This window comes from Suricata suricatta, chromosome 4, assembly GCF_006229205.1.
Source record: "Suricata suricatta isolate VVHF042 chromosome 4, meerkat_22Aug2017_6uvM2_HiC, whole genome shotgun sequence".
Lineage (NCBI taxonomy): Eukaryota > Metazoa > Chordata > Mammalia > Carnivora > Herpestidae > Suricata > Suricata suricatta.
The window spans coordinates 136,769,052-136,783,446 of record NC_043703.1 but is presented as its reverse complement, the minus strand read 5'-3'; the positions used below and the strand labels follow the sequence as shown (position 1 = coordinate 136,783,446).

At 43.3% G+C, this 14,395-nt stretch overlaps 1 protein-coding gene across 1 annotated transcript in view; it reads left to right on the top strand.

Moving 5' to 3' along the window:
* Positions 1 to 14,395, top strand: part of CRIM1 (cysteine rich transmembrane BMP regulator 1) — a 186,356-nt gene that overhangs the window by 37,386 nt on the left and 134,575 nt on the right. The window contains exon 2 of the mRNA XM_029937961.1: positions 2,578 to 2,751. Coding sequence (XP_029793821.1) covers positions 2,578 to 2,751 — 174 coding nt within the window. The remainder of the gene's footprint in view (positions 1 to 2,577; positions 2,752 to 14,395) is intronic.

Genomic DNA, 14,395 nt, shown 5'->3' with positions numbered 1-14,395 from the left:
ATCTGACTTCCACACACAAGGACTCTTATCTAGTGGGGAAGTTTGACTTACATAAAGCCAGGGGACCAGAGGTCTGTGCACATGCCTCAGGGACCATGAAGACGACTTCTCCAAAGAGGTGATGTTTGAACTGGGTCTTCAAGGATGAATAGGAGTTGCCATGGGTGGAAGAGAAGGGAGGTGTTCTAGGCAGATGATCCTCCATGAGGAAAGGTGTGGAAGCAGTGATGAAGGGTCTCTAGTGAGAAGTCTCAGTGTGCTTAGGGCACTGGGATGTGTGAAGGATTGGTAAATGATGAGTCTGTAGAAATACAAGCCCTATCATAAAGAACCTTTAATTCTGCAAGACGTTTGGGCTTTTTCTAGTTGGCAGGAGAGAACCACCAACAGGTTTGTTTTTTGAGGGCACTGATAGGGATGATGGTGTGGGGAATGGGGTCGTGGAAGGACAAGAGGATGGTGGCCAGGAGGCAGGTGAGGCAGGTGTCTCAGCCGTTGAGGACAATGATGGATGTCTTCAGGGAGTTCTAGTTCTAATGGGGGGCGGAGGGGGGGGAGAGGTTGGAAAAATCGGGATCCACTCATTTTGGTGATAGAGTAACTGTTCATATTTATAAAAATAAAAGATTTCTTTTTAGAATATGATAGGGAAAAAGAAATAGAAATAAAGGAGGACTAGAAGAGAATAGGTAGTTTTCTAGTGGTTCAGATGTTATGTGGTTTCTTAGAAGTTTTTTAAGTTCCTGGGCTGAACTAACTTGGAGTTACAAGTTTGAATATAAAGTCCCAAAAATGTCTTGACAAACATCACCGAACGGGATTAGGAGAGTGTACTAAAATAGCCTGTTCAACTGCCATGTGTTCTGTATGCTATGCTAACCAAAGACTAAATTATCACCTACGTTTCCGTGTTGTTTTATTGTGTTCTTCTCTGGTTTTCCTTTCAGGGTAATTTCGTAATTTTACTGTTGTCTTGAAGATAGAAACACACCTTTTTGTGTTTATACGTTAGTTTTAAAACCCAAATACAAGCTAAACAGGAATACAAATTTTAAAACAGATAAATGGTGTTTTTGTTGAAACGTCTAAGATCATTTTACTAAGAGCCAAGACTTTGATCAAATAAGTGAGCCTGATCTCCTGAAATCAGAACAGAGGACATTTTCTATTTTCCGTTTTCAAAGAAGTGCCATGAATCTCTTTATGTTGTAAATGATGTCTTTCTAAAGACTCCTTGACAAGAAAATTATTTCAGTGAGAGGGAGAGCTGCCTTTTGCCTAACTTACACAATAAGTTAGTGATGTCACCAGAAGTAAAATTTAGCTGTAGAAAAATTACAGCCATTTGTTTACACTGTCTTTCTCTGAAAACACATTCTGAGGATGGCTTTACACCTGCCTTAGTTTGCAACACATTTAAGGTATCTTAAGTTCAAGCACTTTTCAAAATTCACTCCAGATATGGTTATCAGAAACATGTTTACTATTTAACAGTTAGTACTGGTTAAGGCACGATAAAGCATCTATTAAAGATAATGTTAAGAGGGGGGAAAAACTGATAAAATGTCCCAGAGATGCTTAGAGAAATAGTCTGATTTCCTAGAAGAGGTCTTTGAACTATGAGGAGTAGCCTGAAACACTGAGTCACCCTGTGGTTCTTTCATGCTTGCTTCGTTTGTCTGAGCTGGATGCCGCACAAGGAGGCCCGAGATCTACTTTGTTTCTTATACTTCACTCCATCCAGGACCAGGATACTGATTTGATCTTAGCCTCCAAGTAGGCCTGCCTCAGCCCCTCACTCAACGTAGCCCTCAGTTTTGTGACCCTTTCTGGCTTTGGTTTTGGGCAGTGGTGGACGTTAGCATCTGAACTGAAATGCATTAGAGAAATCTCCACCATTGTATCCATTCTTGATCCTTTTGGTGGTGTCTCCGTTCTTTATTAGCTGTCTTGATGTGTTAAGTTGCTGAGCTGTTTTAAACCTACAGCTAGTCTCTACCAGATGGAGTAAAAAAAATTGTGGGTAGTTTTTAATCATTTTTAGATTGACAGATGTGACTCTTGTAATTTTATTGAAAGTGGGAAAATCCAGGAATCTTTGTTTAAAATAACACATAATTAGGGCACCTGGGTGGCTCAGTCAGTTGAGTGTTCAATTTCGGCTCAGGTCATGATCTCGCAGTTCACTGGTTCGAGCCCCATGTCAGGCTTCGTGTGGACAGCTCAGAGCCTGGAGCCTGCTTCAGATTCTGTGTCCCCCCGACCTCCCTCGGCACTCTGTCTCTGTATCTCTTTCTCAAAAATAAATAAACATTAAAAAAATAACACTAAGAAAGTGGTAGTTTTTGATACAAAACATTTGTCACTTAATGTCTACACGTGTGGTTATATTTCCTTTTTCTCACTTATTAGGAGATTGGGTTTCATGTGTGTGTCCAATTACAGCCAAATCGCCTTTGATAAATTGAGGTGTCAATATCAGGTGTTAATCTTGACATCTTGGCTAATTTTTGCTCTCCAACAGGCCTTTGAACAAAACTGCAAGCGACTGTTATGTGGTTGTTAATTGTTTTGCAGACGAGAACTGGGCTGATGATCAACTGCTTGGTTTTGAACCCTGCAATGAAAACCTCGTCTCTGGCTGCAATATAATCAATGGGAAGTGTGAATGTGACACCATTCGGACCTGCAACAATCCCTTTGAATTTCCGAGGAAGGATATGTGCCTTTCAGCTTTGAAGAGGATTGAAGGTGAGTACTGATTTTCACAACCTTGCGGCTTAGCACTGTGTGACTCTGAGCGGTGGCGTGTTTGAGCTTGGAGCGGCAGCGATACACTTACAGAGATTGGTAGCTTGTATAATCCTGAACAAAACGCATCAAGTTGACTGGGTACTGATGCGATGATGTGTGTGTTGTGCATGCCCGGGCGTTTGTGTTTCCTGGAGGCTGTGGACCAGGCAGGGCTGTGGTTGAATGGCCAGGGTAGTTTGTGCCAGCTTGCCTAAGTCACCTCTGCATAATGGAGGATTTCCTGAGCGGTGTGCTCAAGATGGGCATCTGTTGTCACCAGGTCCGTTCCGCCTGATTCCCCACAGCACAGTGCCCCTTGAGGACAGTGCTAATTGGAACTGCGGCTCTTCTGGAAAGAACATGTATCTCATTAGCAGAGACAGAGGGCTGCACAGTGATGGTGGAATGCTCAGGTTGAACATAGGTGTGGATGGGTTGTTAGGTGCTTCACCTGTGGAATGAAGACAAATTACATTAAAATAACAAGAAAACTCAGATGCCTGACTGGCTCAGTCAGTTGGGCCTCTGACTTCAGCTCAGGTCATGATCTCACAGCTTCTGAGTTCAAGCCCTGCATCAGGCTCTATGCTGACAGCTCAGATCCTGGATCCTGCTTTGGATTCTGTGTCTCGCTCGCTCGCTCTCTCTCTGCCCCTCCCCTGCTCGTGCTCTCTGTCTCTGTCTCTCTCTCAAAAATAAACATTAAAAAATTAAAAAATAAATAACAAGAAAATGATACTAATGCAGCCCATAACTTTTGTACATTGCTGCATAAAACCTAGACAAAGGATTAGAGAGTTGGAAGTTTGATTCCTAACTACAGTAATGATGAGTGGCATGCCCAGAGAGTTCGATGCCATGGCTTGCAACTGCAATTAACAAAGGGTAAAATCTGGGCTTGGGATTCAGCTCTGCCCCAGACCAGCATGGAACTTTCTCCCAGCCCCAGGTTCCTTTGGAGGGGGAAAAGGAAAAAAAAGAAAAAGCTGAACGAGATGTTCTTAAACATGCCTGTTATCTCTAACATGATGTCGTTCTGAGATGGAGAACTTGGTCATGTGGTTTGGAATACCAGGAATTTGTGAGGTCCCGTGAGGGCAGGACAGCAGGACCGAAGTTTTTGAATTGTATTAGGTTTCCAACTCATGCTAAATGATAATAAGAAATTCATAATCGCCTCTAAAATACCAGAAATACAAATTTCTCTTTGTATCTCCCGGTACTGCTGAATCATTAGAAGAGATGATAGTTGGAAACAATAGAAATAAAAGTTTAGAGCTGCAGAGTCTTAGATAGATAACATTTAGTCTAGCCCTTAAATATGAAAATTGGAAAAGTGAGCTCCATGCAGTTGGTCGGTACCCAGCCCGGGACTAACCACGTCATGTGTTGTCATGTACATCATCACGTTAGACAGCATGTTCCCTACCTCGTTTTCACTGTCTTGTGGCTCTGTGCTCACCCCTGTCCTACCCCACCGTCTGCCAGAAAAAAGTATTTTGCCTATTTTAGTGTATATAAACTTTCAGGGATATTATTAGATTGTCATGGTCAAATAGCTATTTAAATAATGAATTAATTTGGTTAGTCAGACATATTTAAAATCACATTATAGAAAATAATACAACAATTTAGGTTATTTTTGTCACTCTTATGTGTCACAAAGCTGTTTTTCCTCAGATGTTTTAAACGCATCCCCGTCGCTGTCCTTGTCCTTGGTTGGGCTCCCTCCGAGTCCCGGAACTCCTGTCCTCCAGCATGCTCTCCTCCCTCGCACCTAACTTGCTTGCGTTGTAGCAGATTTTGAACTTAGCACAGAAGTTTTGTTCAAAACTCTGTGTCTTTTCACATAAGACTGGGACAGTTGCATTTTTAATTAGGTGTATATTTATGATCTTTACAGTGTGGCGATTAATGGCATTGATTTTGAAAGTGATTCTAAATAGGCTGTTTACAAGATCCAGCACTTTCAATTTTGAGAGTGTTCCCTCTGGAATAATTACTGTAGCTGATTAAATTTCTTTACCCTTTTTTTTTTTGGTTAACAGATTCTGTCAGATGGCCTCCATTTAACCCAAAAGTAGATTTGGGTTGAGCTCATTTAAGGTTAATGTATCTTCTACAAAGAGTACTATTGTTTTGTTTCAAAATAAAGCACCCTGTAATAGTCAAGATCTTATAAGAAGTCCCTATTAGGGGAGTTCCCTTTTTTCAAAAACAAGTTTGAAAGAAAAAGGCATATTCAAGTTTATATTGCATATGAAAGAGTGACTGATAGTATAGTACTGTATCCAGTTAGGTTGTTAATGGCAGTGATGACTTGAAATACTTCTAGGAATTGAGGACCAGAGAAGTGTGACCCTGAATTTCAGGGAAAGGTGTGGAGGAGGTAGAGTCCAACCAATTTAGAATATGCATGGTGATGGATTCTAGGAAGGAGAACAATGTGGACAAAAGAATGAAATCTAGAAATGAGGTTGCAGGACTTAAGACACGTGGGACACTGGTCTAAGAGAGCGAGGTTTTATATTTATAGGAAATAAAGATGGGGAGGTGGCCTGGGACCTGATGGTGAAACGTCTGCAGCTTTGCAAAGGGAGCTTAGGCCTGGTAATAGGAACCATCAGAAACCATTGCACATTTATGAGCAGAGAGAGAAGCAAGGCCTGGCGAAGTCAGTGATGGGCAGACTAGGATTGTGGGGTTAGCAGGGGAGATACTGCAGTGCGGAGGCTTGCTGGAGAGCCGATGCAGTTACTGAGATGCCGAGCCACGACAGACTGGGCTGGGGGCTAGTGGGGAAGCAGCAAGGAAGGAGTGGATGCACACCGTATTGCCCAAAGAACCTACCATAGCTGCTAACAGGTAGGGGAGGGATGAAAATGCACAAGGATGATTCGAGGCTTCCCAGCCTGCATTGCCCCTAGAATGATCCTGCCAGGTCATGGAGGTGGGGAGACTTCTGAGATGTTTGTGACGACGTGGAACTGGAGAATGGGCCATTTGTTTTAGGGAGACATGGAATCCAGAGGGGCTTTAAGCATATGAGAGAGATGACAGCATGCTTGAATGATAAGAACGATCTGGTAAGAAGCCAGAAAGCAGTTAACGAGAGAAAGAGCGTGATTGCAGGAACAAAGTGAGGAGAGTGGAGCAAAATTGTTTCATTTTCTCAGAGACGGTATGTACAGCAAGGTCGTCCGCTGACTCTGAGGTGGGAAAAGAGGTGTGAAATACTGAGGAGAGGGAGGGAGAACGGAAACTCATCTCGGGGCGGGGCGGGTGCATTAGCCAGGGAAGGCTAACGTGAGGCTAGCGGTGAGGCTAGGGCAGCCCGCCAGGCCAGCATAGTCGTGGGCCCCTCCCGCCGCGCTGCAGGTGCAGTGGGGGTGGAGGGAGCTGGGTTTGACCAGGGTCAGGAGTTCCCCTGGTACATCTGGTATGGAGAGAGGGGCCCAGAGCTTGAGGATCACGCTGGAGAGTATTGCTGTGATCAGCGTGCCCCCCGGGCCCGGGAAGGACAGAGGCGGCGAACGGGGAAGACACAGCTCCATGCAGCCGGCGCGCAGTCGCATCGCATGTGCTTCAGACGAACGAGGTTTTATTTTTTAAAGGGCAAAAGGATGAGTGATCCGAAAGTGGCAGTGGGAACATGGGGGACACCCGCCCCACCCTCGGGTTCGTGGAGTGTGGGAGATGAAACCATCCCTACTCGAGAGGATGTCAAGGGACAGAGTAGCCAGGGATTACCAGGTTTCAGTTAAAACACAAAGGTGAAGGGACAGTCAAGATGGCAGGGGGGACTGCGATGATGACCGGGGGTTCTAGAAGGCACAGTAGAAGGATTTGGGAGGGAGGATTGTGTAGGGTGTGGAGGATTTTGCAGAGCCCAGAGAAGGTAAGAATCCAGTAACGATGGGTGACCTGGTAGATTAGACTTGGTTCTTGGTGTTCTCTTGTGGGGAGATGAATAGTTAGTTCTGGTTAAAGCCTTCTTTTTAAGCCCATTCTTCTGGGCACTTTGTAGTGTTTACATGTGCAAGGATCAGGGTGGGGCCGAAGGAATAGTATTCTGGCCAGGATGTAATGAGAAAACATGGGTCTCCATTTCTGTGCTTTGGGAGTAAATTCTGAGCATGCGTTCCAAACATAATGACAGCAGCATTAAAAAAAAATGTGTGGATGTCATTGCAGGTCATTTTAGTATATTTATAGATTCATTAAGAATATTGGAAATTTCTGGGTATTAAAAAGAGTTCCTATGCATTGCTTAATTCATTTAAAAGGGAAAGAGGCGTGGCTCCGTCAGTTAGGCATCCGATTCAGCTCAGGTCATGATCTCATAGTGAGTTCGAGGCCCACATTGGGCTGTCCACACGGAGGCTGCTTCAGATCCTCTGTTCCCCCTTTCTCTCTCCCTACCCCACTCATGTGCTCGCTTGCTCGCTCGCTCTCAAAAATAAACATTAAAAAACATTTTTTTAATTTAAAAAAATTTAAAAGAGAAGGAGTTGGTCCTGGATTTTACCAAATGTTTTCTTTCCTAAAGTAAATGAACAAGTCACTGTAAAATTGGTTTGTCATGAATTTACAGGCAGTAGGATACTAGGTAACAGCCAGACGTGGCTCTGTGCAGATGGGCTTGCCAGAATCCTCTGTACTTCTCCAAGGAGAAGGAAGTCTAATAAATGACCTGCAGGTCATCACACCTTGATCTTAAGTCTCATAAATTTATGCCCCACTGTCTGTCTATCCTTGCTTGGTCTGTGTTGTACTGAGCTTCGCGCAAGTCAAGTTGTGCCATCAGAGGAGGGGACGAAACTAGTGAGAACAGTGTCCGTCTCTGCAGCTGCTACAAGGCAGAATGGGGGAGCCTGAAAATGACAGAGTGGGTACCGAAGATTTCCGTGATTCAGAGGAGAAGGTGGGCCTTACAGTTTGCATGTAACTCCACGTTGGGGTCAGTGGCTTTTAGCTTCTAAAAAATTAATGTAATTTAGGGTGGTCACGAAATCAAAAAGTGGTCTGAAGTCTGAAACCAAGTTCAGGGAAGGATGTGAAACACCCTGGGAAACATTCGAATGTTCATTCATCCAGCAGATATTTGAGTGCTGTGTCCCGGGTACAGTGCTAGTGGCCAGAGGGCGGTGCAGCTGTCCTGCAGCTTACATTCAGAAGGGGAGAGAGGACATAAAAATGCAAAAATGAACAGGGAGTGTCACATACCGTGACGGGAGCTATGAAAAACAGTAATTAGGATGATACGGGAATCACAAGGATTAATCTGCTGAGAAAATTGCTTTCAGATATGGAGGTCAGGGAAGTTTTCCACGAAGGGAGAGCCTTCACCTTGAAACCTGAATGTTAGAGGGCGTCAGATTTAGGATGGCCTGACAGGAGAGCATTCCACTCAGAAGGAAGTGCGAGTGTGAAAGTTTGAAGCCAGGCTGGCGTGTTGAAAGAACGGCACTTTGAAAAGGCAAGAGGGCCATGAGACTGGACTGTGGTGGGGGAGGGCCAGAGAGTGGAGGCCACGTCACATGATGTAAGTTATGGTCAGCTGAGTGGCTTATGAAATGAGGGAAGCTGCGTTACAGGGCTGTGAACAGGATGTAACGCAGCTTGACTTGGGTGGATTAGAAAATGAATCTGCCGGAGCAGAGATGAGCGGGAGGCGGCAAGATGCAAGAGTGGAAACAGTCACAGGTAGGAAGGAGAGCTTTTAGTAATTCAGCGTAGAGGTAATGATGGTTCAGACTTGAGAGCCGGAGATAAAGGGATGGGTGGATTTGAGATATAATTTGGAACCAGATTTGTTGATGGATAGGCCGAGGGGGTGAGGGAAAGAGGAATCAAGAAGTACTCTTAGATTTGGGGTTTCAAGCAGAGTACAGTGCCTTTTACTAGGAGCAGGAGATTTAAGGAAGACTCAAGACTTTTGTTTTGGACAAAACCCAAGCTCTACCCAAGTAGAGCTCTTTGTCAATTTTTTCTGTAGTTCACTCACTCATTAGGTAGCTCCATGGTAAGTATACGGAGGACTACAAAGATACACGTGCCTGAGAAGTCAGCCCTTTTCACAAGGAGGTATAACCTTGTTGGGAGATTCCAAAGAAAACTGAGATCAGCCCAGTCCTCACAGATTTATCATCAGCCAGAGATTAGTTGAAGTGAGATCTGTGTGGGATGCATAAGGTGTGTTCTTAATTATACTTTTTACGTATTGTTGCGTCACACATTTTATGGATTACTGGAATAGTATAGATTATATGAAATTTAGTCCTATTTGGAGCTGCACAACGAAACATTTTGCAAAAGGAAGAAGACACTTGGGCTTTAAGAAATTTCTCCTTTAGGGGCTCCTGGGTGGCTCAGTCCATTAAGCATCTGACTTCGGCTCAGGTCATTATCTCACAGTCCGTGGGTTCGAGCCCCAACCCCACGTCGGGCTATGTGCTGACAGCTCAGAGCCTGGAGCCTGCTTCAGATTCTGTTCTCCCTCTCTCTCTGCCCCTCCCCCACTCTCTCTCTGCCTCTCTCTCTCAAAAATAAAAATACATAAATTTTTTTTTTAATTTCTCCTTAAGTTTAGCTAAAAGCACTTGGAAGTAATGTAAACTGGTTTATAACTTGGGGCTGTATTTATTGTTTTCCTCTACAAGTTATTTTAGAGAAAAGATAGTGAGAAATTGAAGTGGGATACTTTACATCATTATACTGAGTAAACAAGATCCATTCGATAGTCATAAAATGGAAGAATCAAGGAGGGCTTTGTGGAGGAATTGGTGACTGAGTCACACGCTGAGAAATGTGTTGGGTGGCTCAGTAGAAGGGAAGGGACACTATAAGAGCAGCCTTGGAGACAGAAACGAGAGAATGGGCAGAAGGATCCAGATGGGAGGAGTTCGAGTGGTTGAGGCAGCGGGCTTTAGTGGCTGGCTGACTTTGGAGTTTGAGGAAATGGAAGACCGCCTGATTTGGGGAGGAGGGTGTGATTGTCACATAGATGTTTCAGGGTGTCATGGCCAAAATAAGATGCCTAGGGGGCATGAAGATCAGTCTGTTTAGTGATGTTATTCACTAGAAGGTGGACTGTAAGCAGAGCAGCTCTAAGGGAGGTTGGATGCAGTGGACATCGAATTTGTTTCGTTGTGTTTGAGGCGTGTATGGAGATCAAGGGGAAGACAGGACTTAGGAGTCTGGAACGCAGCGGTCTGGAGATAAGGATTGTGTCGTCGTTCCCTGGAGAGAGAGGTGCTGTTAAAGGCTTGAGTAGGTAGGCGATGTGAGGAGCTGAGATTAATGTGGCGGTAATGTGTGTAGTGGAGGACGGACGTGGCTGGCCGTGTTAGCACGCCAAGAGGGAGATGAGAGGGCCACTGTGCAGGTGGCGGTGCAGGGAGTGTAACCCCAGCACAGGGAGAGCGAGCCTGTGGACCGCTGCTGGTGGCTAACCTCAGACATGACTTTGGTGTCCTTGAGAGTGGGGGTTAAAATGGAAAAGATCATCTTAATCATTAACGATTGATGGATTGACAGATTTGTACTCCCTTGTTCAAAAAAGGCTTTAAAAGTGTTTGAGAGTACAGAAGACTGTCAGATGCATCCCTGTGAGCAGAGCCATCCAGGGTGGGACACTAAGACGAGTAAACAACTGGATGGGAAGATAAAGAAACATCATAGGCTCTTTCAGTCTGGAAGAATTTTCTCTGCATTGTCTACAAGTATCTTCTGAGGTGGCTCTTTTTGTTTTAGAGCTGCTGTCTTTCTTCATTCGTTTATTAACTCGAGAAGTATCTTACACACATGTTGTATCACTACACCTCAGATTCCCAGTTTGATTTGTTTTGCATTTAACTGAGGGGCCCTTTTCTAAATGACCCTGAAGGTGCAGATACGTAAATTGAATAGCATTTTACATACTCTGGGAGCTTGCTTTTGATTTTTTTAAAGTTAAAAAAAATTTTTCTAAATGTTTTATTTTTTGAGAGACAGTGCATGAGCAGGGGAGGTGCAGAGAGGGAGACACAGCATCTGAAGCACAGAGCTTGATGTGGGGCTTGAACCCATGAATGTGAAGATCGTAACATGAGCCAAAGTTGGATGCTTAACTGATTGAGTCACCCAGGTGCCCCTTAAGTTTTCTTTCTTTGTTTTAAATAATGTCTTAAATGATATTTTTAAGCATTTATCTGTTTTGTAAACTTACATTATGTGAAATATATGTGCTTGGCAGAAATTAGAGAAGAGAATTTGTATACATATTTAGATACCTGTAGGTTTTTTCTTGCTTAAAGCAAAAGGAAGATTGACTTTTACATTATCTGGCTCTGTCTTCTGAAGATAAACTAATTTTTAAATATCCAAGCTGCTTTTATTTATTTACTTTTTAAGTTTATTTATTTTGAATGAGAGAGTGCGTGTGTGCATGAGTGCACACGCAAGCTGGAGAGAGGCAGAGAGAGGGAGAGGAAGAGAGAGAATCCCGAGCAGGCTCCATGCTGTCCATGCAAAGCCCAACATGGAGCTCGATCTCACAGATGAAGAGATCATGACCTGAGCCCAAATCAAGAGTTGGTTCCCCACCCACTGGTGCCCTGGGGGCTAAACTAATTTTGATACAGAAACAAATGACTTCTTTTCTATAGACTTTTTCCTTTCAGGTTTTAAAAACCTAGATAACAGTTGTTTCAGAGCCTTAATTTTTATAAATTATCCCGTGCTCCAGATTTACTGTTTCAGTCCTCCCTAAGGAAATGTTAATATTATGTGCGCTTATTATTCCATTTTTAGTGTGTTACATGGCACTTACTTTTTTTCACACAAGTGTAAGTGCTACATTTACACTTATCTTATTTTAAGAAAATAAGACAAGTACTTATCTTCCTCTCAGTCTGCAGCCCGTAGCCCAGCCTGCGCTCTGTGCAGCCTCATCAGATGGTCTGCCTTGTGGTGCCGTCTGTGATATTTGTTCAGTAGTATTTAGAGAGAAATTGGATACTGTATGCTTTTATTCATAAAACTTTATTCTCACATGTTTTGTGTTTGGAATGGGGATGATGCTCCCCAAAAACCACTCTAGGAAATGTGACCCAATGGAGATGGGCACGTTTTTTAACACGCATTCTGCCTGTGAGGTAGTGCAATGGATTCCCTCTTGACCCTCTGGCTGCTGGGACTGAACTGCGTGTCAGCTACAGCAGGGCATCTGCTGCCATCCCATAATACAAGGGATGCCAGAGGCACCCAGCTCTGCCCTGACCTTTGCTCCACATGGGGCTGGCCTGGATCAAGGCCTGGGTGTCATGTGTGCAGGGACTCTCCTGGGTTCCTTAGACTTGAGAGAGCTTAATGGACACACTGCCATATTGACTTACAGTGACTGGACCAGGGCTGGGGCGCGTCCACTCCCAGGGGGCCCCCCTGGGAGAAGCCGTGCCACCATTTTGCACCCCGCTCTGAGTAGCAGAGCCCCCTAGTGAATCTGCCCTCCTGTGAGGGAGGCTTATCTGAGGGAACGTTGCTGCTGATTTCTCCTACTTCCCTTGCTTTTAAACACAGAGCATATGTTTAAATACAAAGCATATGTTACAGAGCCTGACTTCAAATAGGAATACACAGTCATGGTTTTATGATATAATTATTAAAATTCAAACTTTTCTCCCAAGTAAATAGTAAAAGAAATTAAAACCCAATTGGTATTTCCTGGTATGCACGTAGGATCATATAACGAGGAACTAAACACATCCCAGACTTGGACACTGAGGAAATTGTATTTTTGTTTGTTTGTTTGTTTAAAATTTTTTGTTTATTTATTTATTTATTTTGAGAGAGAGAGAGAATGAGAGAGAAAGCGCATGTGCGAGCTGCAGGAGGGAGCGGTGGGAGCAAAAGAATTCCAAACCGGCTCTGCGCTGTCAGCACAGGACCCGATGTTGGGCCCAGTCCCACAACTGTGATGATGTTGGGCCCAGTCCCACAACTGTGAGATCATGACCTGAGACGAAACCAGGAGTCAAATGAGTAACTGACTGAGCCACCCAGGTACCCATGGGGAAGTTGTTTTTAGTAGAGATGATTATTTCTCTAACTTTACCTATTTGATCTTTGCTAAACATTAGAAATATATCTTCGACCTTAGGTTTATGGATTTAAAAAAAATTATATCAAGCTGGGTGCCTGGATGTCTCAGTCAGTTAAGCGTCTGACTTTGGCTCAGGTCATGATCTCATGGTACATGAGTTCAAGTCCCACATGGGGCTCTGTGCTGACAGATTGCTTTGGATTCTGTGTCTCCCTCCCTCTCTCTGCCCCTCCCCCACTCACACTCTCTCTCTCTCTCCTCTCTCTGAAAAATGAATAAAAATTTTTAAAAATTACGTCAATCTGCATGGTATTAAATGTCATTATCCCCCAATCTTTTCTCCTGTAGTATTGACTGCAGTAAAAATGATCCTGTAAAATCATTAATTCACAGGATCAGTAGTCCTGAACGTCAAATTGTATGTTTCCCCAAAATATAATTACTGTATACTGTAAGATTGCGATCTAGCAGAGTTAAATTTTACTTATAATTATATCAGTACTGTAATTATTTGGTTGAAGGAAGGATAGAAATGGGGCGAGTATAGATCATTTTAGGGAAAAAAAACCTTTGGGAAGTTCTTGGCTTTTCAAATCTGCTATTATATAATCCTCGATAATAGAATATAGGAGCTTAACTACCAGGAAAAAAAGAAAAAGAAAAGATTCTCTCAAACTCTGATTCTTACTTCCTCAGAAGGCAAGCCTGCTGTGTGGCCAGGACGGTGCCTCTCCTACTTCAGAACTTCCACCAATTCATAATTTTTAAGTTAGTCATGCACTTCATTAAAGTTACTCATTGCAGATTGTTTCTCTTGGGGTAGTTCTGTCTGTAACCAGTGTGATGCTTGTGAATGGATTGCTTTAGCTCCTATAAATAGTTTTAAAAAACTATTTCCGAGGAATTCAGTTAACAGTGAGCTCATCACGTATGGAAACACTAACCCTTCCCCAGACCAAGTAGAAAAAGCCAGTTAACCGTACCTTCCAGGTGGATGAGGGTCTTCATGACCATCACTTTTGTTTTTCCTTTAGCTACCCACCCGAGTGCCATTAGAGATGTGTGCTTCATCAAGACAGTAAGGCTTTTATGCAGCTTTAAATCTGTATTGCTGTCCCCCTCTCTTTGTAAAAACAGTAAAAAATTGATAATGTGATACATCTTTTCTTTCAAGCACATTTATAAAGTCATGTTGAAATCTATATGTGTTTCATTTTAAATTCCATCAATGCCACAGGGAAAGAAAGCCTAGACACTTATTTATTTTCATAAGTAGTAGACTTTTTATTTAGGTTGACAACTAAATCAGTATTTTAGAATTTTATGTTGTAGGTACAGCCTGTTGTTTTGATGTCTTGATCGCTGGTACAAGGGGAGAAAAAGTGCTACCAAAAGGCGGAAACCAGTTTCAAATGTCTGGGAAATCAAAACAGGAAACTGAAGGAACTTGGCATGAGACCAATTGGAGAGGAGCAGTTGCTTGGATAATTCTACCTGCATTTGAATGTTGGAAGTCAT